Source organism: Mytilus galloprovincialis, chromosome 12 (genome assembly GCF_965363235.1).
Source record: "Mytilus galloprovincialis chromosome 12, xbMytGall1.hap1.1, whole genome shotgun sequence".
Taxonomy (NCBI): Eukaryota; Metazoa; Mollusca; class Bivalvia; order Mytilida; family Mytilidae; genus Mytilus; species Mytilus galloprovincialis.
The window spans coordinates 51,084,102-51,111,187 of NC_134849.1; the positions used below are offsets into that span (position 1 = coordinate 51,084,102).

At 35.2% G+C, this 27,086-nt stretch overlaps 1 protein-coding gene across 1 annotated transcript; it reads right to left on the reverse strand.

The window, feature by feature from the left end:
• Positions 1–274: 274 nt before the first annotated feature.
• On the reverse strand, positions 275–26,739 carry LOC143054142 (uncharacterized). The gene is made up of 5 exons (XM_076227056.1): positions 26,430–26,739; positions 23,477–23,600; positions 16,502–16,610; positions 7,533–7,669; positions 275–756 (listed from the first exon to the last, which is right to left on the reverse strand). Exons 1-5 carry the CDS (start codon positions 26,653–26,655, stop codon positions 462–464), a joined length of 891 nt encoding a protein of 296 aa, XP_076083171.1. The 5' UTR covers positions 26,656–26,739; the 3' UTR covers positions 275–461.
• Between the last annotated feature and the right edge of the window lie 347 nt (positions 26,740–27,086).

The window sequence follows — 27,086 nt, forward strand, 5'->3', positions numbered from 1 at the left end:
CTGTTCAATATTATCAGAGAACATTATACAGACAACGAGTTTGCAGTGTAGCACAACCTTCTGGCGTGTTGGTTATAGAAAATATAACACAATAGAAAAGTATAAACTTTAATTAAGGAGTGAAACGTAATAAAAAAGGTTAACATAAATTATATGAAAATATGAAAACAGTAGAGTATATAAAATAAAAATCAAAACTATATGTATATCGAATATAATATATCATATTATGATCATGTTACTAATACTTGGTAATTAACAGTAAGGCTATTAATTATCTGGTCGTATATATCCCAAGTTGTTTTCGCTGCTTTTAAAAGTAATCACATCTTGTTTTCTCATTCTGCCAACAAAAATCTCGCATATCTAGTTACTTCTTGCCACGTGAGAGAAATTAAGACTTTTGAAACATCACTTTTAGTCTATATATACTAGTATATGAATGGCTGTTGTTTCTTCTTCTAGAAATCTCCTCCTCCTCCGCCACCACCATCACCACTGCTTCCTCCGAAAAATCCGCCGCCACCACCTCCACCTCCGCTACTTGAATGAAAATAACTTCGATGTCCTCCACTTCGACCCCCTCGGGAACCACCGCCACCACCGCCACCACCGGAGCAACATCCACACCAAATACAACAAAAACAAGCTATAATTCCTACACCTGATAAAGAACCTATCACGATCCCTGCTATAGCACCCGCACTTAAGCTGTTATCTTTGTTGTGATCACAGTTACCACGTTCAAATATAGTTCTAAAACAATAAAATATTTAATATCAGCATGTGTTCGATATTGATTCAACTTTTTTACAATTGAAAACGCCATTCACATATTCAGGTTTTCTTAAAGATATACACCTCTGAGGAGCCAAAAATTTCTAGAATTGAACTTTTTTTCTTAACCTGATTTTTGAGTACCTATGTGTTTATCTCTCTATTGTCTAGGGAGAAGATTCAGATGTTAACTGATAAAATTACCCATGTGTTTATCTCTCCATTGTCTAGGGGGAAGATGTCATGAGCTGTTTACTGATGAATTACCCATTGGACTATCTCTCCGTTGTCTAGGGAGTAGATTTAGCTGTTTACTGATGAATTACCCATGTGTCTATCTCTCTAATGTCTAGGGAATAGATTTACCTGTTTACCGATAAATTACCTAGGTGTCTGGAATCACACCAATGGTTGTCTTATGACATGTGTCTGTGGTGCATGGTCTTATGACATGTGTAAGTCTCAAGTCAGAAATCATGTCAATGGTTGTCTTGTGTCAGTGGTTGTCATATGACATGTGTCTGTCTCAAGTCAGAAATATCGTGAATGGTTGTCTTATGTCATGCGTTTTTGATTGTCTGATTACATGTGTCTCGGGGGCTCGCGGGTATAAATCATTTTTTTTTTCATTTAATATAGGATTTCGCTATATTTTTCTATAAATGAACTTTATCTTACTTAATAGAAAAATGAAATAAAAAAATGGGGTCACCGTTCATTTACGCTCACAAGCTGCCTTCGAGAGAAGCATACATTTTTGTTAATGTCCTTTTTTCCGTTGAACTAATAGGCGAAATAGCGGTAATATCGAAATGAAAAGAGAACTAAATTACAGAAATCGCTTAAATTTTACGATTATTTAGTTTATGAACAGGTTATTCGAAAACAACAATAAAAAATATAGGTCACCGATGAGTAAAAAAAGATATTTCAATTTTAATGCCATAAAATGGAATTTTTGCATCAAAGGGAGATAATTTGGAGCTTTTTCAATGATATCTACATTTTAAAAGTCACCTCGGGCCAACACGAATTGATTTTTTGGAATGATTTTTGTACCATATGATAAAGTAACAACTACAAAAGGTAATAAATAAAATTTGTAATGAAAAATAAATATTTTTTTTTCTTCTGAAAATCTTATACCCGGGAGCCTCCTTCGTCATTTGTTGTTCTGTTCCAAGATCGAAATTTCGTTAATGGTTGAAACAAGAACACAAATTACAAATGTTTGTGAGGACTATCGTCAGTTGTTCTTCTGTTCCAACGACAGAAATATCTTCAATGTTTGTCTTATGTCATGTGTCTGTCCAAAGTCAGGAATCTCGTAAATGGTATCTTGTGTCATGTGTCTGTCCCATGTCAGGAATATCTTCAATATTTGTCCTATATTATGTGTCTGTCCCAAGTCATGAATATCTTAAATGTTTGTCTTAATATGTCATGTGTCTGTCCAAAGTCAGGAATCTCGTCAATGTTTGTCTTATGTCATGTGTCTGTCCCAAGTCAGAAATATCTTCAATGTTTGTTTCATGTCATGTGTCTGTCCAAAGTCAGGAATCTCGTCAATGATTGACTTATGCCATGTGTCTGTCCCAAGTCAGGTTTCTCATCAATGTTTGTCTTATGTCATGTGTCTGTCCTAAGTTAGGAATCTCTCAATGGTTGCCATATGTCATGTGTCTGTCCAAGTCAGGAATCTCGTCAATGATTGTCTTATGCCATGTGGCTGTCCCTAGTAATTAATCTAGTCAATGTTTGTCTTATGTCATTTGTCTGTCCTAAGTTAGGAATCTCTCAATGGTTGCCATATGTCATGTGTCTGTCCCAAGTCAGGAATCTCGTCAATGGTTGTCTTATGTCATGTGTCTGTTCCAAGTCAGGAATCTCGTCAATGCTTGTCTTATGTCATGTGTCTGTCCCAAGTCAGGAGTCTCGTCAATGATTGTCCTATGTCATGTGTCTGTCCCAAATCAGGAATCTCGGCAATGCTTGTCCTATGTCATGTGTCTATCCCAAGTCAGAAGTCTCGTCAATGTCTGTCTTATGTCATGTGTCTGTCCCAAGTCAGGAATCTCGTCAATGCTTGTCTTATGTCATGTGTCTGTCCAAGTCAAGAGTCTCGTCAATGGTTGTCATATGTCATGTGTCTGTCCAAGTCAGGAATCTCGTCAATGGTTGTCATATGTCATGTGTCTGTCCCAAGTCAGGAACCTCGTAAATGGTTGTCTTATGTCATGTGTCTGTCCAAGTCAGGAATCTCGTCAATGGTTGTTCTATGTCATGTCTCTGTTCCAAGTCAGGAATCTCGTCAATGTTCGTCTTATTCATGTGTCTGTCCAAGTCAGGAATCTCGTCAATGGTATCCTATGTCATGTGTCTGTCCCAAGTCAGGAATTTTGTCAATGGTATCTTATGTCATGTGTCTTTCCCAAGTCAGGAATCTCGTCAATGGTTGTGTTGTCTTATGTCATGTGTCTGTCCCAAGTCAGGAATCTTGTAAATGGTTGTCCTAAGTCATGTGTCTATCCCAAGTCAGGAATCTCGTCAATGGTTGTCCTATGCCTTGTGTCTGTCCCAAGTTATGAATCTCGTCAATGCTTGTCTTATGTCATGTGTCTGTCCCAAGTCAGGAATCTCGTCAATGGTTGTCTTATGTCATGTGTCTGTCCCAAGTTATGAATCTCGTCAATGCTTGTCTTATGACATGTGTCTATCCCAAGTCAGGAATATCTTCAATGTTTGTTTCATGTCATGTGTCTGTCCAAAGTCAGAAATTTCGTCAATGTTTGTGTTATGCCATGTGTCTGTTTCAAGTCAGGAATATCGTCAATGTTTGTCTTATGTCATGTGTCTGTCCCAAGTCAGAAATATCTTCAATGTTTGTTTCATGTCATGTGTCTGTCCAAAGTCAGGAATTTCGTCAATGTTTGTGTTATGCCATGTGTCTGTTCCAAATCAGGAATCTCGTCAATGATTGTCATATGTCATGTGTCTGTCCCAAGTCAGGAACCTCGTCAATGGTTGTCTTATGTCATGTGTCTGTCCTAGTCAGGAATCTCGTCAATGGTTGAACTATGTCTTGTCTCTGTCCCAAGTCAGGAATCTCGTCAATGGTTGTCCTTTGTCATGTGTCTGTCCCAAGTCAGGAATCTCGTCAATGTTTGTCCTATGTCATATGTCTGTCCCAAGTAAGGAATTTCGTCAATGTTTGTCCTATGTAATGTGTCTGTCCCAAGTAAGGTTTCTCATCAATGTTTGTCTTATGTCATGTGTCTGTCCTAAGTCAGGAATCTCGTAAATGGTTGTCCTATGTCATATTTCTGTCCCAAGTAAGGAATTTCGTCAATGTTTGTCCTATGTAATGTGTCTGTCCCAAGTAAGGAGTCTCGTCAATGGTTGTCTTATGTCATGTGTCTGTCAAAAGTCAGGAATCTCGTCAATGGTTGTCTTATGTCATGTGTCTGTCCCAAATCAGATAAATCTTCAATGTTTGTCTCATGTCATGTGACTGTCCCAAGTCAGGAATCTCGTCAATGGGTTTCTTATGTCATGTGTCTGTCCCAAGTCAGGAATCTTGTCAATGTTTGTCCTATGTCATGTGTCTGTCTCAAGTCAGGAGTCTCGTCAATGTTTGTCTTATGTTAAGTGTCTGTCTCAAGTCAGGAGTCAAGTCAGGAGTCTCGTCAATGGTTGTCTTATGTCATGTGTCTGTCCAAAGTCAGGAATCTCGTCAATGGTTGTCTTATGTCATGTGTCTGTCCCAAATCAGATAAATCTTAAATGTTTGTGTCATGTCAAGTGACTGTCCCAAGTCAGGAATCTCGTCAATGGTCTTCTTATGTCATTTGTCTGTCCCAAGTCAGGAATCTTGTCAATGTTTGTCCTATGTCATGTGTCTGTCTCAAGTCAGAAGTCTCGTCAATGTTTGTCTTATGTCAAGTGTCTGTCCCAAGTCAGATGTCTCGTCAATGGCTGTCTTATGTCATGTGTCTGCCCCAAGTCAAGAATCTTGTCAAAGTTTGTTCTATGTCATGTGTCTGTCCCAAGTCAGGAATCTTGTCAATGTTTGTCCTATGTCATGTGTCTGTCACAAGTCAGGAGTCTCGTCAATGTTTGTCTTATGTCATGTGTCTGTCCTTAGTCAGGAATCTCGTCAATGGTATCTTATGTCATGTGTCTGTCTCAAGTCAGGAATCTCGTCAATGGTTGTCTTATGTCATGTGTCTGTTCCAAGGCAGGAGTCTCGTCAATGGCTGTGCTATGTCATGTCTCTGTTTCAAGTCAGGAATCTCGGCAATGCTTGTCTTATGTCATGTGTCTGTTCCAAGTCAGGAGTCTCGTCAATGGCTGTGCTATGTCATGTCTCTGTTTCAAGTCAGGAATCTCGGCAATGCTTGTCTTATGTCATGTGTCTGTCCAAAGTCTGGAATCTCGTCAATAGTTGTCTTATGTCATGTGTCTGTCCCAAATCAGATAAATCTTCAATGTTTGTTTCATGTCATGTGACTGTCCCAAGTCAGGAATCTTGTCAATGGTTTTCTTATGTCATGTGTCTGTCCCAAGTCAGGAATCTTGTCAATGTTTGTCCTATGTCATGTGTCTGTCTCAAGTCAGGAGTCTCGTCAATGTTTGTCTTATGTCAAGTGTCTGTCCCAAGTCAGATGTCTCGTCAATGGCTGTCTTATGTCATGTGTCTGCCCCAAGTCAAGAATCTTGTCAATGTTTGTCTTATGTCATGTGTCTGTCCCAAGTCAGGAATCTCGTCAATGGTTGTCCTATGTAATGTGTCTGTCCAAGTCAGGAATCTCGTCAATGGTTGTCTTATGTCATGTGTCTATCCCAAGTCAGGAATCTCGTCAATGGTTGTCTTATGTCATGTGTCTGTCTCAAGTCAGGAGTCTCGTCAATGGTTGTCTTATGTCATGTGTCTGTTCCAAGTCAGGAGTCTCGTCAATGGCTGTGCTATGTCATGTGTCTGTCCCGAGACAGGAATCTCGTCAATGGTTTCCTTATGTCATGTGTCTGTCCCAAGTCAGGAATCTCGTCAATGGTTGTCCTATGTCATGTGTCTGTCCAAAGTCAGGAGTCTCGTCAATGGTTGTCTTATGCCAAGTGTCTGTTTCGGGTCCGAAGTACCGCGAATTGTTGCTTTACGTCACGAGTATCGTAAGTTGTGTCTGGCTCGGGTAAAACATCTAGTCAATGGTTGTCTATGTCATGTGTCTGTCCAAAGCCACGAATATCGTCAATGGTTGTCCCATAGTCGTGTGTCTGTCTAAAGTCAGAACTTTCATCAATGGTTGTCTTATGTCTGTCCCGAGTCAGGAATCTCGTTTGAATTTAACAAATCGTATAGACACATGTCTTTTGTTGATTTACAGCTTGGCATATTTTTTAGACACATGTCTTTTGTTGATGACTATTTTGATCTCTAAACAATGCTAAATGTCATTTAAATGTTAATCATCTGTTTTGACTACTCATCTCTTGTGGACTTGTACACTGATATAGGTTTATCCCTCGGTATCTAAAGAAGTTATATGAAGCTTATAATTGGTGAAGAAAATTTGGTGAGGAAAAAAGCAACTGTTTTGTATTTTCTTAAACGACAAATTCATCGAAAAACAGTTATTTTCTTCAGTTTCAATATGAAAATAGTTCATTCTCTATAGATATGTAACCAGTCTTTATGTACCATAGAAAAGTAGGGCGTTCAAGTTTGATTAAAACTGTCATTATCGTGAAATATTCCATACCTAAAGGCAAGAACTAGATCAAAAGCAAGGCCAAATCTAGGCAAAAAAGAATGAAAATTAAATAAAAATACCAGCATTTGTAAGCATATGTATGTGAATTACGTTTCGTCAGTTATATAACATCATATTATGCTTTTAATATTTGATATTTGTATGGTCCATTGTTATATAATTACACCTTTAGAATTTTTACAGTGAAACCTGTTTAAAACGAGCCTCTATTGGACTTAAGATCTTGTTCTGTTTTGGCCGATGTTCGGTTTAATCCGGTTCACAACGCACTTTATTTGATATGACGGTGCTTACAAACATGTTTGGTTTTAAGGTGGTATGGGTGTCTTCCTCCATCTTGGATTGTAAAAAACAGAGAATCAAAGGTCCAGATTTTCCATCAAGTTACCAAAATTTGATGCAGGAATGCAGATGTTTAATGTACATTTTCATTTAAAAGTACCAATTTATAAAAATATAACTTCTAAATATTGATATTTTTGCAAATGTTAATTATTTTTGGTTGCTTTTTTTTTTTTTTTAAATTGGCATTTTGAGGGGAGGTAACTCTAAAAAAGTGCATTTTCTGAAGGATTCTGTATGGAATTTTCCTATTTTGTATTTTAGCCGGAAAAAACGTACGGTGACCCTATCTTTTCTTTTGAAATTCCCAAAGCAGTGTCTGAAAGCTATCTTTTCCTGAAGTATTTAACAATTCTATCATTTTGTTTAGTTTCTAATCACAAAATGGCGTTTTTTCCTGTATAATCCATACGAAATGTGTCATTTTGTCCCGTCCTGTAGCTTGAGAAAATGCACGGTGACCTATCATTTTCATTATGTTTTTCAACATGTATCAATAGATACAACGTTTTGGCAAAGTATGAACAAATTCTATCATTTTTATTTTAGACTCCCATAACACCTTATCAGGTTTTCGGTTTATACAGATTTCGGTTTATACAGGATTCGGTTTAGTCAGGTTTCACTGTAGTTTGTACTTACTTGTACTGCACTATCATTTCATCTAATGCGCTACTATACCATCCTTCTGATAACTTAGGTTTTACTCTATTGTAGACTTCCTCAACACACTCTGTTGTTAAGATTTTATACGCTGTTGGTCCAGATTCTGTGTATACCTACATGCCAAGTAAATGATAACTATTGAATAAATATACGCACACAACAGAACATGTCATCAAAATTGTGTGCTTCCTCGACACACTGTTGTTAAGATTTTATACGCTGTTGGTCCAGATTCCTATGTATACCTACATGCCAAGTAAAAGGATAACTATTGAATAAATATACGCTCACAACAGAACATCAAGATTATGTGTAAACCTAAACACCGAAAAATAACAATGCAAACATGTTAAATAAGACAAATCAATTCAAATCAAATCTTTAATGCCATACAACTACATATATATAGTATGTGATACAACATGAAAGTAAAATATAAACAACAAGATCATTAATATACACAATAGAAGTAAATATTTCAAGAGTCCCTGTCCTCAGTTCAATACTGTTTAAAAAAGGATCCTAACTTATTTGCCTGAATATGTGATCTTGGTTGAGTATATGTTATATGGTACGTTATTGTGTTTGTTACGTTATCAGACTAGATCGGTGATTAGTCAGACCGGAAGTTGGAGATTGTCGTCAGGACGAAAGAGTGTGGCAGATTCAAAAAGGACGATTAGTTGTTAATGAACCAGATGAGTTAAGTTGAACATTTACTAACATTCTGAACTGTTATTTGTTGTACACATTCAATTACCAATGTAAATAATAAACTGATTGATACGTTTACTTCTTGTGTGTTACAGTGGTGACAGCGGTGTGGATGGAGCGCCAATCGGGCCACTAGCGTTTATTGTGACTGATTCACGTGGTAACAATTTTGACAGTAACAGAATATTTGAACAGCCACTTGACTTTAAAATAGAATATTGTATTGTCCGTGGAGCCACAGTAAATGAATTAAAGGACGTTTTCTTACAAAGACTTAATAGTGTGGACACAAATAGATGTCTCCCAATAATCGTAAAAGTTGCAGTTGGGATCAACGACTTCACAAAATTTATTAAAAATAAAAACAGGGAACGTGAGCTAGTATATTCAGGTGCTAAAGGTCTTGAAATATACGAGAAGATATTAGAATTTAAAGAAAATACCAAATGCTCTAGTTGGTTTTATAACTGTGCCACCAATAAGTTTTAAGAAATATAAGGAACACTGTTTTGAGAATAAGAAGTTGACAGTTTCAGAGATATCGGACGATGATCTGCTGAAGTTTTAAAGGGATTTAGAAAAGGAAGTTGAACTGTTAAATGAAAAAATAATTTCTGGAAATTGTGAAAAACAGTCAGGACATTTAAAAGGCTGTCGCACAATTTCTTGGCACAGATCAGTTTGCAGGCTTGGAAAAGTAAAACGAGGTAAAAAGTATCAAAAAGTATATAAAAACGATTTTCGAGAATTGTATGACGGAATACATGGTACTTCGGCTATTAAACAAAAGTGGTATTCACAGTTAATATTAGCTATCAGAGCTGAAATTGGTTATACAAAAGCGGAGGCTGCACAATCGTCAGATGACATAATAGCTGGCAGTTCGGTTGTAGAACATTCACAGTCAGAGGATAGTGACAGGGAAGACTCCTGGGATTTTAAGAGAGGACAATTAATGTAAAACTATAAATGCTATTTTGTATCCTTTTGGTAATAAGTTTTTATGTTCAGTTAAGGTGTTAAGAATTATTGTTTGTTTTCTTGATACATGTTGAGCAGCAGGTGGTAGCTCATGCATTGTAGCCAAGTTTTGTTGAATAGAACCTTGTGATTATACATAAATATTTATATAAAAAAAGAATTTCATTATAAATATATCTGAACCATAATTTGTTATTTTATATTGTTACAAAGACAAACTTAACCTAGATATTTTTTGAAGAATTATAATAATGGCGGAGAATGGAGACGAAGTACAGCAGGGCGCAAAAACAAAACGACCAATTGTTATGCCAGATGTCTTTACTGGTGAAGAAGAATGGACAGATTGGCTATCTCAGTTTGAAAGCTGCTCATCATTGAACGACTGGAATGATGGCTTAAAATGTAAATTCATTATAGTTAGATTGAAAGGAACGGCAGGTAAGGTTTTAAGCGATCTGGATGATGACACTAAGAACGATTGGACTAAATCAAAAGCAGAACTAACTGCAAGGTTTGACACAACTACAAGACCAGATCTTTATAAATCAGAGTTTATGGGAAGAAGTAAGAAACCTTCAGAAACATATTTGGAAATGGGTAATTCAATTAGAACTCTGGCACGTAAGGCATATCCATCTTTGTCAAATAATGTCCGAGACGAATTGGCCAAGGATCAGTTTTTAAGGGGCCTAGATAAGACAGAATTAGCTTTGAAAGTAAGACATGCCAATCCGAAAACGCTTGATGAAGCTATAAGAATGACGTTAGAGTGGGAAGCAGTGTAGAAAGACGTTAAGGATACAAATACTGCACCATAACAGAAAATTCTGGCCACGATGACAGAAGAAACAGGTGCATGTGCAAGTATCAACCCGTCTAAAACAGACGAGCTTATTGGTCTGATGACAGAAATGATGAAACTGATGAAAGAGGATAAAGAAAGAGCAACAGTTTCTTCTAGATATCAGCCACGTGGAAGAGGAGGCTATGGTCGAGGGCAGCGAGGAGGAAATCAAAAGGACTTGCAATGTTGGACTTGTTATGATTTTGGCCATACAAGCAGAGAATGCCATAAAAATAGACAGACGGGACAGCGCGGGAAACCTGGTGTATGCTGGACATGTGGGAGACCTGGGCACATGAGCAGAGATTGCAGCCAGAATCCGGGAAACTAAAACGGGCTGATGTGAAGGGTCACACATCAGCCAAAATATTGGACCCTGATAGAAATTACCCTTTGGATGAAGACAAGGTAGAAACTGACTGTTTTAGCACGGGACTGTCAATTGTTTGTAGTGGGAAGATTGAAGGAAGACTTGTGGATATGTTAGTCGATACCGGCTCAGTTTATACACTGATAAGCGAAGCTTTGTGGGAGACCTTACGGAGTAACTTGTGCACGAGTGATAGGTACAGGTGTGCAGCAGGTAGTAGCACTAATGTACCTAGTACACTTGAGTTAGTAAGGGAACAGCACAAGGTCGTATCAGCAAATGGTGAACCTATTGATATACTAGGGAAAACACAACTAAGTATTTGTATTGGACAGGAAGTGGGAATACAGTCAGTTTTAGTAGCTAGGGACCTGGCACAGGAGTGCATCCTTGGGGTTGATTTTATGAGGGCCCATAAATTGATAATTGATTTTGATACCATGGCATTGAAAACTAAAACAACAAATATTTGCTTAAAAAAAGGAAACGCTAATCTTGCGTGTAACATAAAATCTGCAAAAACAGAAATAATTCCTGCTGGACATGAAAAGATTATTGACGGAACACTTGTTGCTAAGGGCAGAGGAGAGATTATGACGACAAATTATGTCGGTATAATTGAATCAAAATTAAGGCAAACAAATGAGAAACCTGTACTGTTAGCGCGAAGCCTTGTAACGTCCCAAAACTTGACTGTACCATTAAGGGTAGCGAATTTTTCAAGTGAAGATGTGACAATCTACAAAAACACTACTCTAGGGATTTTCTCTACGATTGATGAGGACTTTGATAAAGACAAGGGTGTTTGTGGTGCGGTAAACAGTTCTACGGTTTGTACTGGCATCAGGAACACAATTGATAATATGCATGTTGATTGTTCATTAAATCTTGAACAAAAAGGAAGACTCAATTCTCTGTTAGAGGAATATAGCAGCATTTTCTCAAAAGGACCAGCTGATCTTGGTCGAACCTCGTTGGTGAAACACCACATTGAGACAGGGAGTAGTTGTCCCCTGCGACAAGGGGTAAGACGTGTGCCTATACACAAGCAGAAAGAAATCAAAGATCACGTCGACAACATGTTACAGGAAGGGATTATTCAGCCATCATGTAGCCCTTGGGCAGCTCCTGTGATTTTAGTGCCTAAGAAGGATGGTAGTACCAGGTTTTGTATTGATTATCGCCGGATAAATCAGTCACTAAAAAGGATGCATACCCCTTACCACGGATAGACCAGACGTTGGATGCTCTTGCAGGGGCAAAATTATTCTCTTCTCTTGATTTAGTCAGTGGTTACTGGCAGATAGAATTAGATGCTCAAAGCAGAGAGAAGAGTGCGTTTACAACCAACTGGGGACTTTACGAGTTTAATGTCATGCCTTTTGGTCTCTGTGGGGCACCTAGCACTTTTCAGAGACTGATGGAAACAGTTCTGGCGGGATTACAGTGGGACCTGTGTTTAGTTTACCTTGATGACATCATCATCTTTAGTCACACTTTCGATGAACATTTAGTCAGACTCAAGGAGGTATTCGAAAGAATTCGAGGAGCGAACTTGAAGTTAAAACCTTCCAAATGTCACCTTTTGAAATCAAGAATTAATTGTTTAGGTCATGTAATTTCAGAAAAAGGTATTGAACCCGATGAAGCAAAAATCAAAGCTGTTAAGGACTGGACTCCTCCAAAATCTGCCACAGAGGTTCAGCAATTTTTAGGATTCGCCTCGTATTATAGACGATTTATTGCAAAGTTTTCAGATATTGCATCACCATTATATAAATTGACTCAACAAAATACACTATTTATTTGGAATGATCGATGCCAAGATGCATTCTTGGAGTTGAAGAGGAGACTAACGACGGCACCTATTTTAGCTTTTCCGCGCAGTGACTGTGAGTTCATAGTTGATACTGGTGCGAGTGATTTTGGTATAGGCGCTGTCCTCTCACAGATCCAGAATGAAAAGGAAGTCGTTATAGCTTATTCGAGTCGAACATTGAGCAAGTCTGAAAGGAACTACTGTACTACGAGAAAAGAGCTTCTAGCATTAGTGTTTTTCATTAAACAATATCGTCATTATCTGTATGGCAAGAAATTTCGTGCAAGAACAGATCACAAAGCACTGAAATGGCTTTTCTCAAAGAAAGAACCGGAAGGTCAGACTGCTCGGTGGATCACACAGTTATCAGAGTATGAATTTTCTATAGAACACAGAGAAGGTAAACGTCATAGAAATGCGGACGGAATGTCTAGAATACCTTGCCACCAGTGTGGTAATGATGAGAATATTAATTCTGCTGTAAATAGGCAATTTTGTTATGTACAGAATGATACGTCGAGGAGACAACAAGAATTAGTGATTAAGAATGATACATCAGCTGGTTCTGGAACAGCATGTTGCAGCTCTAGAATCACTGATACGTAATCGACGTTAAGAGAGCAGTCATCAAATGATAGTTTCCAGAAAGTGCAACAGGAACAAGACAAAGACATTTATATGGTTTTGTCTTGGGACATTGGAAATAGACGACCAGAATTCCGTGACGTTGAAGGGAAAAGTCCCGTGGTTAAGGACTTGTGGAGCAAGTTTGACCAATTGGTATTACACAATGAAATGTTATATATAAGATGGGAAAATGCAAGGAAAGAAGAATATAAATTGAAGATGGTTGTACCACGTAAATTAGTAAATGAAATACTATACAACCTTCATACTAGCCCACTAGGGGGGCATTTGGGAGTGTCAAAAACATTTGGAAAAGTTTCTGAAAGATTTTATTGGTTTGGAATGAGGCGTGACGTTGAAAATTATGTCGCTAACTGCGTTGAATGTGTAACAAGGAAGAATCCGAGTAGAACAGCTAAAGCGCCGTTACAACCACATTATTCTGGAGCTCCATTTGAGAAAATAGCAATAGACATATTGGAAGTGCCTATGTCGGATCAAGGGAACAGATTTATTGTGGTAATTGGAGATTATTTCTCCAAGTGGGCAGAGGCTTTCCCTTTAAAGAATCACACAGCTCCTGTGATCGCCGAAATCCTCATTGATCAGTTTATAAGTAGATTTGGTGCACCATTCCAGTTGCATAGTGACCAGGGGCCTGAATTTGAGTCTCGACTGATATCCGAACTATGTAAGGTACTAGGAATTGATAAAACGAGGACGACTACTTACCACCCTCAATCAGACGGTCAAGTTGAGAGATTCAATAGAACACTGCTCTCTATGCTCAGCAAGTACGTCAAAGAAAATCAAAGAGACTGGGATGTTCACCTACAAAAAGTGATGATGGGGTATAGAACTAGTGAACATGAATCTACAAAGTTTTCCCCGGCTTATGTTCTTTTTGGAAGGGAACTAAGACTTCCACTGGATGTGCAGTATCAGTTGCCTGATGGCAGCACTGCAAAAAATGCCAGTGAATATGTAACAAGGACTAAGGAGAGGTTTTTACAGGCATACGAAGTAGTAAGGGAAAATCTAGGACTGTCACAAAAAACAATGAAAGATCACTATGACAGGAAGGCATTCGGTGAAGCGTTTGATGTGGGTGACAAAGTTTGGTACTATGAGTTAAGAAGGGGCGGTCGCCCAAGTTAAATCGTCCGTGGAAAGGTCCATATACAATAAAAAAGAAGATTTCAGACCTAGTGTATAGAATACAATTAGATAACACTAGAATGAGAAAAGTTGTTCATTTTAACAAACTGAAAAAGTGTGCAATACAGAAGAGAAATAACCAACATGAGATAACCACAACAGGAGATGATATCTGTACGGATGTTGACGAAGAAGAACAACCTGCAAACCGTCAGCCGTTTAGAGGATTAGATATAAACTTTCAACCTACTCCCCCAGCATCTCCGATTACCAACAACAGAGAGGAAAGATTGGATGAAGATGTTTCAAATGAAGATGAGGATGAAACAAACAATAGTTTAAGAGAAAAGCAGGTTGAGGATTTATCCGAAGAGGAGAGGGAAGACGCCGTTACAGACAATGGGAATTTAGCAAACGAAACAACACCAATCGTTGAAGAAACTCATATGGATGATACAGAAGAGACAACCGGAACTGCTTTGCGACGTTCATCAAGGAATCGGAAAAAATCAAAATACTTCGAAGACTTTGTGCTTGGCGATGGAATTGATTAACTTAAGGACAGTTATATGTTATGACAATTGAAATATTTTGAACATGTGTATATATTTTTGTTGTGTCAAGAAATTGTTTTATTCATATAGACACGAGGACGTGTCTTACATAGAGGAGGACAATGTTATATGGTACGTTATTGTGTTTGTTACGTTATCAGACTAGATCGGTGATTAGTCAGACCGGAAGTTGGAGATTGTCGTCAGGACGAAAGAGTGTGGCAGATTCAAAAAGGACGATTAGTTGTTAATGAACCAGATGAGTTAAGTTGAACATTTACTAACATTCTGAACTGTTATTTGTTGTACATATTCAATTACCAATGTAAATAATAAACTGATTGATACGTTTACTTCTTGTGTGTTACATATACATGTAATTTTATCTACGTCATTTAAATTTATAAAGTGCATATATTAATTTATCAAAAAAATCCAAATAAACTTTCCCGTTATTACGTTTTCTATTACAATATAAAAAGAAATGGAATTAAATTCATCTTTGCTTGAAGTTTTTTCATAATCTTTCTTCTCTTGGTATTTTCAAGGATCTTTTCGTATCTTTTGATAAATTATGGTCATTTAATCAAAATTTTGTTATCGGTTTTCTAAATTCAAATTTTGAGCAAGATAAATATTTCTCTTCTGTATTATTTTGTTTCTTCATGTTTATACAGTATTAGTTAGTTTACTGTTATCCTTTATATCTGATATTTTATCATTTACTAGCCTTTCATAAAATTCAATTTCAATTCTGTAAAAGTCTTATAAAAATTTTACTATTTTTTAAAAAGTTTTTGAGAACTTTTTAAAACTTGTCAATAATAAAGCTATGAAAAGTCAAGAGAGAATATTTTCCCGCCAAAATTTAAATGGTTAAAAATCTTGAAAACACGCACTTTGTTTTTAGCTTTTTGGGTTCCTTTATTAATCTCCTATCGATATAAACTAGTGTTTTGAAAAGTTAATTATTTTGAAACTGAGAAGCGAACTTAGTTTATAATTATATAAAAATTGACCTCAAGTGGCCTCTATCAAATTTCGTGCTACTAGTTCATTAATCAATTCTTGAGAAGAAGATATAGTAAACAATTGAACCAATGGACACCAATGACTTTTCATCAGGACCCAAGTAACCAAATTTCAGAAAGTACCTTCTGAAGAACATTATTGCAACGTTTGTTTTCCTTTCTCTTCATCTGTTCAAAAAGATTTTTTGAAATGGGGTGACAATGCATTAAACTTATTTAACTTGAAAACGAGTTTATGGACCCTTTTTTTTAAATGCTATTTTGTTTAACTACGCGAGAAGATTATGTGTGCCAATTTTCATGAAAACGTAAGAAGCGCATTTTTTTAAAATTTGATAAATATACAGCAACAAATGATGTTTTTTTCTACATTCATGAACATTTAATAAATATGAGTTATTTCTGAATAAAAAATGTATACATTTTTAGGATACTTACAAAATACAGAAATTACAAATTATTTAACAAAAAACAATTTGTGTTTATCTTTTAAAACAAAAAAGTTATGTCTTTTTATCGAAAGGGTAAAATACGGCCAAAAATCCGAATTTTAAGCAAATATACAAAATTACAAAATTTTGACCTAATTTTACTCAAAAAGTAGCACATGAAGATATATTTTTTATATAAATATTACAAATTTGATTAGATCAGGTAAAAAAAAGTCTATATGGAAATGTAAATACGGGATCAAAACTGTATCGTATGCCCTTAAGAAGTTATCAAGAAGATCAAAATATAAAAAGATATCGTACAGCAGACAATGACAGACGCCACCCAAAAGTACACATTAGCCTGTGTCCAATGCAAGTGAGCCGGGAAAAAAATACTTCTTTTTTCTTACCTTTCGATCGTCACGTGATACAAATATAACTACATTGTTGTCACATTCCTCAAAGTCCCAATTCACTCTTAGATAGTATGCAAAACTTTGTGCTGCAGCTTTGGCAGATCTGTAAAATCACAAACTAATTAAGTACTAACTTTTCTTGAAGTAAAAAATAAATTACAAATGTAATTGGATATTTTTTTTAAAAGTAGTACGTGAGTTAAATGTCACCGTTTGATACCGGCTTTATACATTTCTTTAATTTTTGCAAGACCTCAATATTATATCACTTTCAGAAGTTGTATTTGAATTGACAGTACTTTTCAGAACAGTAAAGCTGAACTCTGAGGCAGCGGTTTCCTAATAGAGTGGAGTGCTCATTTTCGCCAAAAGTTTCCATGTTTTCTGCAATGTTTAGTTCTTTCTGATTTTGAAGTATACTGATATATAAACTGTATCCCAATTATTCCAACCGCAACCAAATTCGGGAGATTTAGTGTAAGGATGTTCGCAGACAATAACAGGACAGAGTGTCCGTACTGTACGAGAACAGATCATCCTTCTTATCGATGTACAAACAAACCCTCCCGTCAAAATCAAGCGGCACGTAAATGCTATAGATGTAATAGTACCACACACACAATAAAAGATTGTCCCCACTCCGAAAAACTATGTTATCGGTGCGGGAAAGAAGGCCATATACAAAGGGATTGTCAGACTGATGACCAAGAAATGTATGGCGACTATGTACATGACATTCAGGAAGGCAGAGACGCCAATAAAAACGACTCGTTTACCGAGGATAACAACTCAGAAGAATTAATTGTTGAATTAAACAAAACAACTGAAACTGTGTTTGAACAAACAAACGCTACCCTCCCAACCTCTGAAACAGTAATATTTGGTGCATCAAATTGCAGTCGCATTAGAATTGAGGACCCAAGTATTAATAATATAGCGGTATCAGGCACCACCCTTGATCAAATCGATAAACTTGTTTGTCAATCTGACAATATAGTAAATTCTGACTATGTTGCTAATGTGATTTTATCATTAGGGACAAATGACATCAGTAAGCACAGAAGTGACACCGAGCAAATAACAGCAAACCTTACGACATGCATAGATACACTAAAAACCAAATACCCAAATGCACGCATTGGTATCTGTAGCATTCTACCCAGACGAGGTAAGGGCAGCTCTATACAAGCATTAAATACAGCAGCGAGGTCTGTCAATAGCTTTACACAAAAACTTTGTGTAAAAAGTCAAGTGCTAAAATATATTGATCTATGGGACGAATTTGCTCCAAACAAAACACCGTTCCGTGCACTGTTTGACTTGAATGACCCAAGTGGGGTTCATATCAGCAAATCCGGTATAGAATTGATGGAAAATATTTTTGAGGACTTTATAAATTCAAAGTGTGAAGGTGAATATGAAACCCCGAGTAAAAAACGTAATCGAAGTTCAAGTTCCACTCCAGGCTCAAGCGAGAAGCAAAATACTAAGATGCCAAAATCATGTTAACTAACTATTCACAATATATATAGTACATGATTTTTTTTATTGTAGCCAAAATCTAAATTGCTATAATGCATCTGTATAATTCACGTTTGTCAACAATTTTCAAATCAATGCTATTTTTAAACAGTTTGTAAAATTCCTATGTTTATCTTTATTTACATGTACACACGTGGGCTATGTCATGAATACTTATTGATAACAATAATAGAAATATCGTTCTTGGAGATTTTAATTGTGCTCTTATTAAAAATTTAGATCGAAAACCAGTGCCTTTACGAGACGACATAGGATTACATGAATTAAAAATTTTGTTGAACATAATGAATTAATAGACGTGTTGAGAAAACGATACCCTAAAGAAAAACAATATACTTTTTGCCGGGGTAATTCAAGGTCACGAATTGATTATATATTTATTATAGTGCCTAACAAGATTTTGTGAGGTAGACGAAATTGACTTTAAAACGATCGTATTGACTTTTGATGTGCAGAAATAGGCAGATCGGACATATTTTGACTTTAGTTACTTACTTCTTAAGTTTGGGATTAATTGTAATCAACATATTCCAATGAGACTGAAAAATGTTTTTTTTATTATGATAAATAATAATTTTACCTGCCGTAGTCGTGCGTAAAATATATTTCGGTATTTCTCTTACAAAAATGACTTGTTTAATGGAAAAAAACGTATTATTTGTAAACTTTCTTTTTACTCTTCACAATAGGCTTTTAAAAAATAACCTTTCAACTGTATATTCCGAAAATTTTGTGAAAATCGAATAAGTGGCAATTCTTACCTTTCATACCTTAACTTTCATTGATAAAACATAATATTGACTCGTCCAGTGTCCAGTTTGAAGGTCATTTTAGTTACCGTACACATTCATGCACGTTCTAATTAATCAATAGTCATGTATGAAAAGCATAAACAAGTTTAAAGGTAAACTAATAACAACTTAATCCAATCAAATTGCCTACGATTCAATAACAATGACCAGTCCACATCATAAAAATGTATAGGGGTAAACTGGGTAGGGAGAAAATGTCAGATATATCAAGTACATTATTTTGCAATAACGAGTAAAAATTTGTTAACCAATAGATTTGTTATAATTTCATAAACATGTCGTTATGTATTGGTATAGTTTTTGGATCTTTCATTAGCGTATATAAGGCTGTAGAAAGTTTGGCCTTCAAAAGTCAACATAATCATTGACTTTATAAAGAAAATTCGCCTTTTTAAAACATTGAATGTTTCACAAATAATACGCAACAACAAAGCAAAATCATTTCTTAAAACACTGCAAAAAAATAATTCTGATTGATGCAGTGGTATTGTCATAAATTGCACTGGAGTGAACAGTGGTACATCAAACGTCGAATTCCCTCACACAGTGTTATCACACACTATAGTAGTGAGCTTCAATATAAATCACAACAGGTAAAATTAGTTTATTTTCCGTTCAGTGACCATGACGGTGTGTTCATGAAATTAAAAACGAATGAACCAGAACGCGGTCCCGGAACGTGGAAAATGAACTCATCAGTTATTCAATCGGATTTATTTAGAAATACGTTCGAAAGCTTTTGGGGGAACTGGAAATTAAAAAAAAATCATTTCGAAAATAATCTAGAATGGTGGGAGGAAACTAAGATAAAGATAAAAAGTATAACTATAGAAGTTGCAAAGCAATTAAACATAACAGAAAAACAAATAAGGGAGTGGGAAAAAAGGTTAGATAATATTACGGGAACCCATCCTATCAATAATGAAAACGAATTAAATAATTTGAAAGTAAAAATTAAAGATTATTATGCCCAAAAAGCCGAGGCAGTCAGAATTAGGTCTAAGGTTAACTGGTACGAGAAAGGCGAAAAATCAACAGGGTACTTCTTTAAACTCGAAAAAAAGAGGGGTGCTGAAAAATTATGGACTAGAATAAAAGGTTCAGACGGAATTGTGAATGAATTTTACAAAACGTATTGGTATTTGATAAGTGACGACTTCGGGGCGGTTATTAAGGAAATTTTTGACAACAATTTGCTCTGTGAATCTCAATACAGAGGTATGATAACGCTTATGTTTAAGTCTGGGGAGAGAGAAGACATAAAAAATTGGCGTCCTATAACGCTCTTGAACACGGACTATAAAATTATTTCCAAAGTACTCGCGGAAAGGTTAAAAAATGTATTACCGCAAATAATTGATTTCGATCAAAAAGGGTTTGTCAAAGGGCGCAACATTTTTCAAGGCAATAGATTATTACAAGATGTTATAGATTTTTGTGAATTAGAAGATGAGGAGGGTGCGATATTATTTTTAGATCAACAAAAAGCATTTGATAGGGCGGAATGGGAATGGATCGATTTTTGCTTATTAAAATTTGGGTTTGGGGAAAAATTCAGGAGTTGGGTAAAAATGCTTTTCATTAACGCTAAGACGTGCATTCATACGAATGGGTTTACTTCTAGATTCGTAGGCATAACCCGTTCAATTCGTCAAGGATGCCCAATAGCCCCGATGTTATATATCCTGCAAGCAGAACCACTTGCAGCATCAATTAGAAACAATCCTAATATAAAAGGAATAAAACTTCCTACTAGAACTGGGGACTTTATTGAAACAAAGCTAAATATGTTTGCTGACGATACTCAACTCTTTAATAAAAGCGAGGAGTCTATCGAAGAAACATTTAAAACTTTAAAACTGTACGAAAATGCTTCGGGGGCTAAAATGAATATGGATAAGACTGTTGGCATGTATTTAGGCAAGTGGCGAAATAAAAAACCAAAATTTAACAAAATTAAATGGGCTAAGCGTCCTGTGAAAGCATTAGGGGTACTACATGGATACGGGGTGGACTTAGATCAAATTTGGTTAGAAAAAATAAATAAAATAAAAAGCTGTATGGAAGTTTGGAAATCAAGAGATCTCACATTTACGGGAAAAGTCTTAATTATTAAATCCTTTGTACTGTCCGTCATTGGATACGAAATTGAAATGAGAGGTATCCCGGATATATACGAAAAACAAATAAATAATATTATATGGTCCTTTATATGGGATGGGAAAACAAACCAAGTCGCTAGAACAGTGTGCTGTTTACCGAAAGAAAAAGGGGGGGATAGGAATGATAAACTTAAGGGACTTTATTAAATCAAAACAAGTGAAAAGTATGTACAGTATTGTCAACTCAAAAACACAAAAATGGAATGCAATAGGAAAATACTGGTTAACGTCACTAGACGAAAAATATGATACAGACTTTTTTATATGTTCTTGTTCGGACACTACATGTTTTAAGCAAATATAAATGTCCAAATATTATAAAGAACTTTTAATTTCCTGGACTGACTTACAGAAAATCCAAAAATCGGTCACGAAAGAGGACCTTTTAGAAGAAAATATTTTCGGCAATTGTAAATTGAAGTTCAAGGGACATGCATTATATTATGCAAATTTTGCCTCCAGTGGAATAAAAAAAATTAAAGATATATGGGACTTAAACAATAAATCCTTTAAAACATCCCTTGATATTTTTAACAGTCTTAAAGATAAAAGGAATTGGATTGCACAATATAGCCGCATTAACTCTTCGTTAACACCTCAACAAATTGACGTTTTAAAAACAGACTCTAGTATACATAGTCATTCTGATGGACCTATAAAAATAATAAATTCTTGTCAATTTATAAAAAATGGAGTTGTCGTTGATGCCAAAAAATTATGCCTTAAAGATATTAGATACTTTTATGAGAATAAAACAGCTCCAAATAGTCAGTTGAAGTGGAATTTACATTTTGGGAATGAACTACCATGGGATTACATTTGGGAAACTTTGAATAAGAATTTAGCTAACAGGAAAATTAAACAATTTCAATGGAAGTTACTACATAATATAATTTACACTGAAGAAAAGTTACAAAAAATGAATCGCTCAAACGGGAAGTGTCACTTTTGCAATGAAAAAGAATCACTATTTCATCTTTTTATTTATTGTAAACTGGTGGAAGACGTTTGGCGGGAAATTTTTGAGAAAATAAGGGAATTTTGTTCAAAATTAAATATCCAAAAATTACAAAAATCGGAAACAAGTATAATTTTTGGGGTCATTAATGCAGATGCATCTTATACCCAAATTTTAGATACGGTGCTTTTAATCACGAAATGGGTTATCTGGAAAACTAGAAATATCGCAAAATATCAAAAGAAAGGGATAAGTAAATTGGTGATTTTAAATATGATAAAACATGAAATGCAATTTCTGCTCAAATATTTTAAACCGAATACGAAAATCGAAGCCTATTCTACTATGTGTGACATTTTTTTGTATATAAATATATATTTTGCATGGTCAGGTCAGTTCAATGACCTCTTTGATACTGATTGAATAATAATATGTACACTGCTCGCAACTCCCTACATGTAATTTCTGTTGTGTATATATTCATGTATATCATCTAATTGTAACAAGACATGTTGTATCAACAGGTTCATATTATAAACAAATATTTACTCACCATATCTTTGATATTAATCCTTATTGGGAATCAAAATCATTAATCCATTTTTTTTTATGAATGAACTACACATCCCTTTAACAAATCGCACGTGGTAAATGATCACTCGACCAGAAATTTAATGTTATCGAAATTAACATAACAAAAGACTTGATGTACGATAAAATTGAAACTGCTTAATAATTACAGGTAGCCTTTATGAGAAATAAATGAAGATAAAAAACAAACTTTATTCAAATAATTATATATGGTGAGATGTATAGATATATAGATCGATATTGATTGCAGGTACATGTACATTTGTACAAGGATAGATAATATTTATAAAGGTTGATGTTAATAATTTAAAGTGGGAGTTTTTTTCTCATTTGCTTTTCCCCGACAAATGAGACTGTAAAAATTGGGGCCCCCTTAGTTGCTTCCCTGGGCAACTGAGGGTTGATGTAACAGGTGATTGTTAATAAAATATGTTTAATATTAAAAAATATGTCCTGTTGATTTTTTATTGTTGCTCTCGTTAGTTATATTTTTTTGTCATAATACACAACCAGGATGAAGTTAGCGAACAAAAAAGGTAATAAATCTAAAAATCGAAAAATCGAAAAGGACAGCAACGGCCCTTTAAAAACAAAATATTTTATTTATAACACATAGTTAATTTCGAGCGTATGATGTACAGATAGCATAGACAGTGGTGTCTTTTTTACATTTCTTTAGGTTGCATAGTCAAGTGGTTACTGACATGAAATTAAACGTCCTTCACATTGACCTCCATATTAATGACGATAAAATTGAGATTGGAAATGGGGAATGTGTCAAAGAGACAACAACCCGACCATAGAGCAGAAAACAGCCGAAGGCCACCAATGGGTCTTCAATGCAGCGAGAAACTCGCGAGAATGGATAACAAAAGTGCCATCTATCTCATTATATAGTACAAACCCAGAATAACTCATAGACGGGACTATAGCAACAGCGATATTGTAACCATCTGGATAGGAACATTGGGAACAACTACATTTACCGGATCTTGAGACTCTCTCTATAAGCTCGTCTAACTCATCACCTGAAAGATTTGCAATTAACGGAAGTGAGATAAAAAATATCATTTAGTTATCAGCAATGTTTTTTTGTTTCAATCTTAGCATGCTTAATCGAATTGAGAGAACATTTCATTCTAGGTGCTTATCTCTTTCACTATTCGGAATTTAACATGCCGGCTTATCTTATAGCTACAGATGCATTAGAACCAAAATGAATGATATAAAACAATTTCACTTTTCGGTTCAAATATATGCTTAGTTCACACGTAATTCGAATTCGATTCGCATTAATTAATTCGAATTCGAAATGTTTTACGTCCTCACGTCAATTATAATTTGAATTCACTTTACTGTCCTAACGACGTTAACTTTTTAAAATTCGTATTAACAAAAACGTATTTCTATTCGTATTGCAAATTGGAAATTCGAATTAGCCAATTCGAATCAATTCTAATTAAAAAAGAAGAGTGTGTGAACGCAATTAGCGAATTAAATTTGCATTCGATTCGAATTCAATTCGAGTTAAACGCACGTGTGAACGAGGCAAAATTGTAGCGGCATTTTGCCATTCCTTGTTATTTAATATTCATTTGGTGTTAACAGTTTGTACTACAAAAGCATTAATTGAAAAAAAGTTCGTTTATTTTTGTCAATTATTTTACCGTTTAAATGGCAGATCCAACTTTTTGAAAAGTGGGGTGGGGTAATTCTAAAAAAAAACGTACATATACCTAAGGAATAACAGTACTGTTGTTGAAGAGTTGCCACCGTCAATTGTAGATTTGACGGTCGCAAATGCAGTTTTACTGGCGACGCGTAGCGGAGACAGTAAAACGGAGATTTGCGACTGTCAAATCAAAATTGACGGTGGCAATTCTTCAACTACAGTACTGATATTCCAAATCTAATGCATTACAAAAAGAAATAATACGATAAAACTTAGAAAAAGGTCTTTTGACAAATAAAAAAAATCCACGAAACACTTCATGAATGATTTTGGCGCAAAGACGTCATGGCTAAACGTGACGTCATACAAATGAAAACCGTGACGTCATACAAATGAAAACTTACAAACTGGAGTTTTCGATTACATTGCAGTAATCGAACATTTGTTGATTCAACAATTCAAAATGGCGGGTCCCTCCTTAGTTACGCCTGGTCAACTGTGGATTTGACGGCAAATTTTAGCCAATGAAAAAAATTGTTACATACAAATTGCATAAGAATAAAAAATATATCACATAAATATAAAACATAAAATAAATTTATATTATATCTGGTGTTTTTTTCAATCAAAGATGGGCGTGCGCAATCTACGCCCAATCCTGGATCCACCACTGGTTCACTTAGAAAGGGAAATAAATTTAATACATGCCATATTAAGGTTTGTTTTATCATAATATATACTTCCCTGCGTGTAGAGAAGTTATTAATCTCTAAGGGGGGGGGGGGGGGGGGGGCTAGAAAAATTTTGTCCTGCATTTTTTTTTTAGCTGTAATCTCTGTCCTGCCTTTTTATTTTGCACTCTAATCGGTCCTGCCTTTTTTTTACCTAAATTGTCGTCCTGACTTTTTTTTTTTTTTGCAAGTGTCACATCCTGCCTTTTTTTTACTCAAAATTCCTGTCCTGCCTATTTTTTTCAAAATCAAATGGTAGCTCCCTTAGTTTATCCTGACTTTTTTTAACCTAAATTGTCATCCTGCAAAGTGTCTCATCCTGCCTTTTTTTTTTACTCAAAACTCCTGTCCAGCCTATTTTTTTCAAATTTCATCCTAGCCCCCACCCCCATAAAAATCAAATAGTAGCTCCCTTAAATTCTTACGTTTCCGCATTTTTAGAGTACTCTTTTCATTAATCTCATATTTGTTTTCTGTTTTCTGTTTTTTTTTTCCCTCATAAGTTGGTTTTCCTTCTAGGTGCTTTCACTCTTTGATACAATCATATTTTTTTTAATTTGTTTAATGTATAAGGAACAGTAAGTCCATTTCTATCAAATTAAAAATCCTTTTCTTTTTTGCATGCTTTAAAGTAAATCATATGTGCCTAAAATCTATACTCTACACACCAAGAATAACTAGAAGTCACCGACTTAATGATGAATTGCAAATTTCTATCTTTTTGTTGTGATAAAAGATACGATATATATGACTATATGTTTTATTCATTGAAAATAAATAAATGGAAGAAATATCATAGTTTAAATTTGAATGATCATAAGCTAATCGTTTGTGTGTAAGTAGGTTATTGACCTTTTACTCGGTGCATATGTATTGATTTTCGTCAGTCAAGATCAATGTTTTCATAATTATCAATGCAGTATTGAACAGTGAATGTATTAGAGGTGGTTGCTATGCACACAAGTACTGTACGTTTACATTATTGACAATGTTCAGATGTGGATGATTTAGTACGGAATGTGTGTAATAACAATATAACTTAAAAAATATTAAATGTAAATACTTACACGCTTTAGGGCTAGTACACGTATCATTAAGTTCATACTTTACAATGTTCATGTATACATGTACACACAGAAGTTACATTTTTTTTTATGTTATTCATATACAAAGTAGTTATTATATTTCATTATCATTAAAAACATAAGAATATTTCAAACTCTACCCCAACAATTGGACGTTTGTAAAATTGATCCACTCTTGGCATGTTATATATGTGAGTGGTCAAGTTTCGTAAAAAAAACAATATGTATTCAAGTTTGTATTGAATTGTTGAATTAAAAAAGCACTATATCTGGATTATGAAAAATGCACATTAAACAAAATTTGATATCATATATTTTTTTTCAAGCAAGTTTGACACACTTAGTTCAATAAAATCAATATATAGATACCTGCCGATCTTGATAAAATATGACTCGGGTCACAAATCCATGACTTTTTACAATTCCTCCCACATTTATCAATGTTAATTTGAGGGTTTGGAAAATCCTCTTTCCGCCAACTATCCCTATGTGATGCATCCGGAACACAAGGCGGCTGTGTTGAAGATGCAGCTTCACTTACATCGATGTAGACATGGTAGAGAGCGAGGAAATATATAAATAGTGAAATGTCCATTTTGTGTACAAAGGTTACTTAGGTATCACCTGTGAAGGCTAACAAGTTTATAGATATTTATAGAACACCGCAATGCGTTAACTCTTTACATAAAAAATATATGTATAATCTATACTCACCAGCAAGAAAACAACACTGCTTTATACTAGTAATTTGAAATACTTTTCATACTTGGTGAAAGAAATTGAAATTATAAAAAAAGAAATTTTGTTTTCAACATTTTAATGTGAGTTATTTTTTACCCTTCTGAGGAAATGTTTAATTGCCAATCAAATATAAAAAAAAGGATGTGGTATGATTGCTAATGAGACTATTAACTCTCTACAAAAGACCAAATGACACAGAAATTAACAATAACAGAACATCGTACGACCTTCAACAATGAACAAAGGCCATACCACATAGTCAGATATAAAAGGCCCCGAAATGAT

What these genes read in the sequence shown, in the direction of transcription:
- LOC143054142 (XM_076227056.1), bottom strand. Translation starts at nt 26,655, where the DNA reads ATGGACATTTCACTATTTATATATTTCCTCGCTCTCTACCATGTCTAC. An exon ending in CCGTCTATGAGTTATTCTGG is followed by an intron (nt 16,611 to 23,476) that starts GTTTGTACTATA and finishes GTGATTTTACAG; the next exon opens with ATCTGCCAAAGCTGCAGCAC. An exon ending in GAAATGATAGTGCAGTACAA is followed by an intron (nt 757 to 7,532) that starts GTAAGTACAAAC and finishes TTATTGTTTTAG; the next exon opens with AACTATATTTGAACGTGGTA.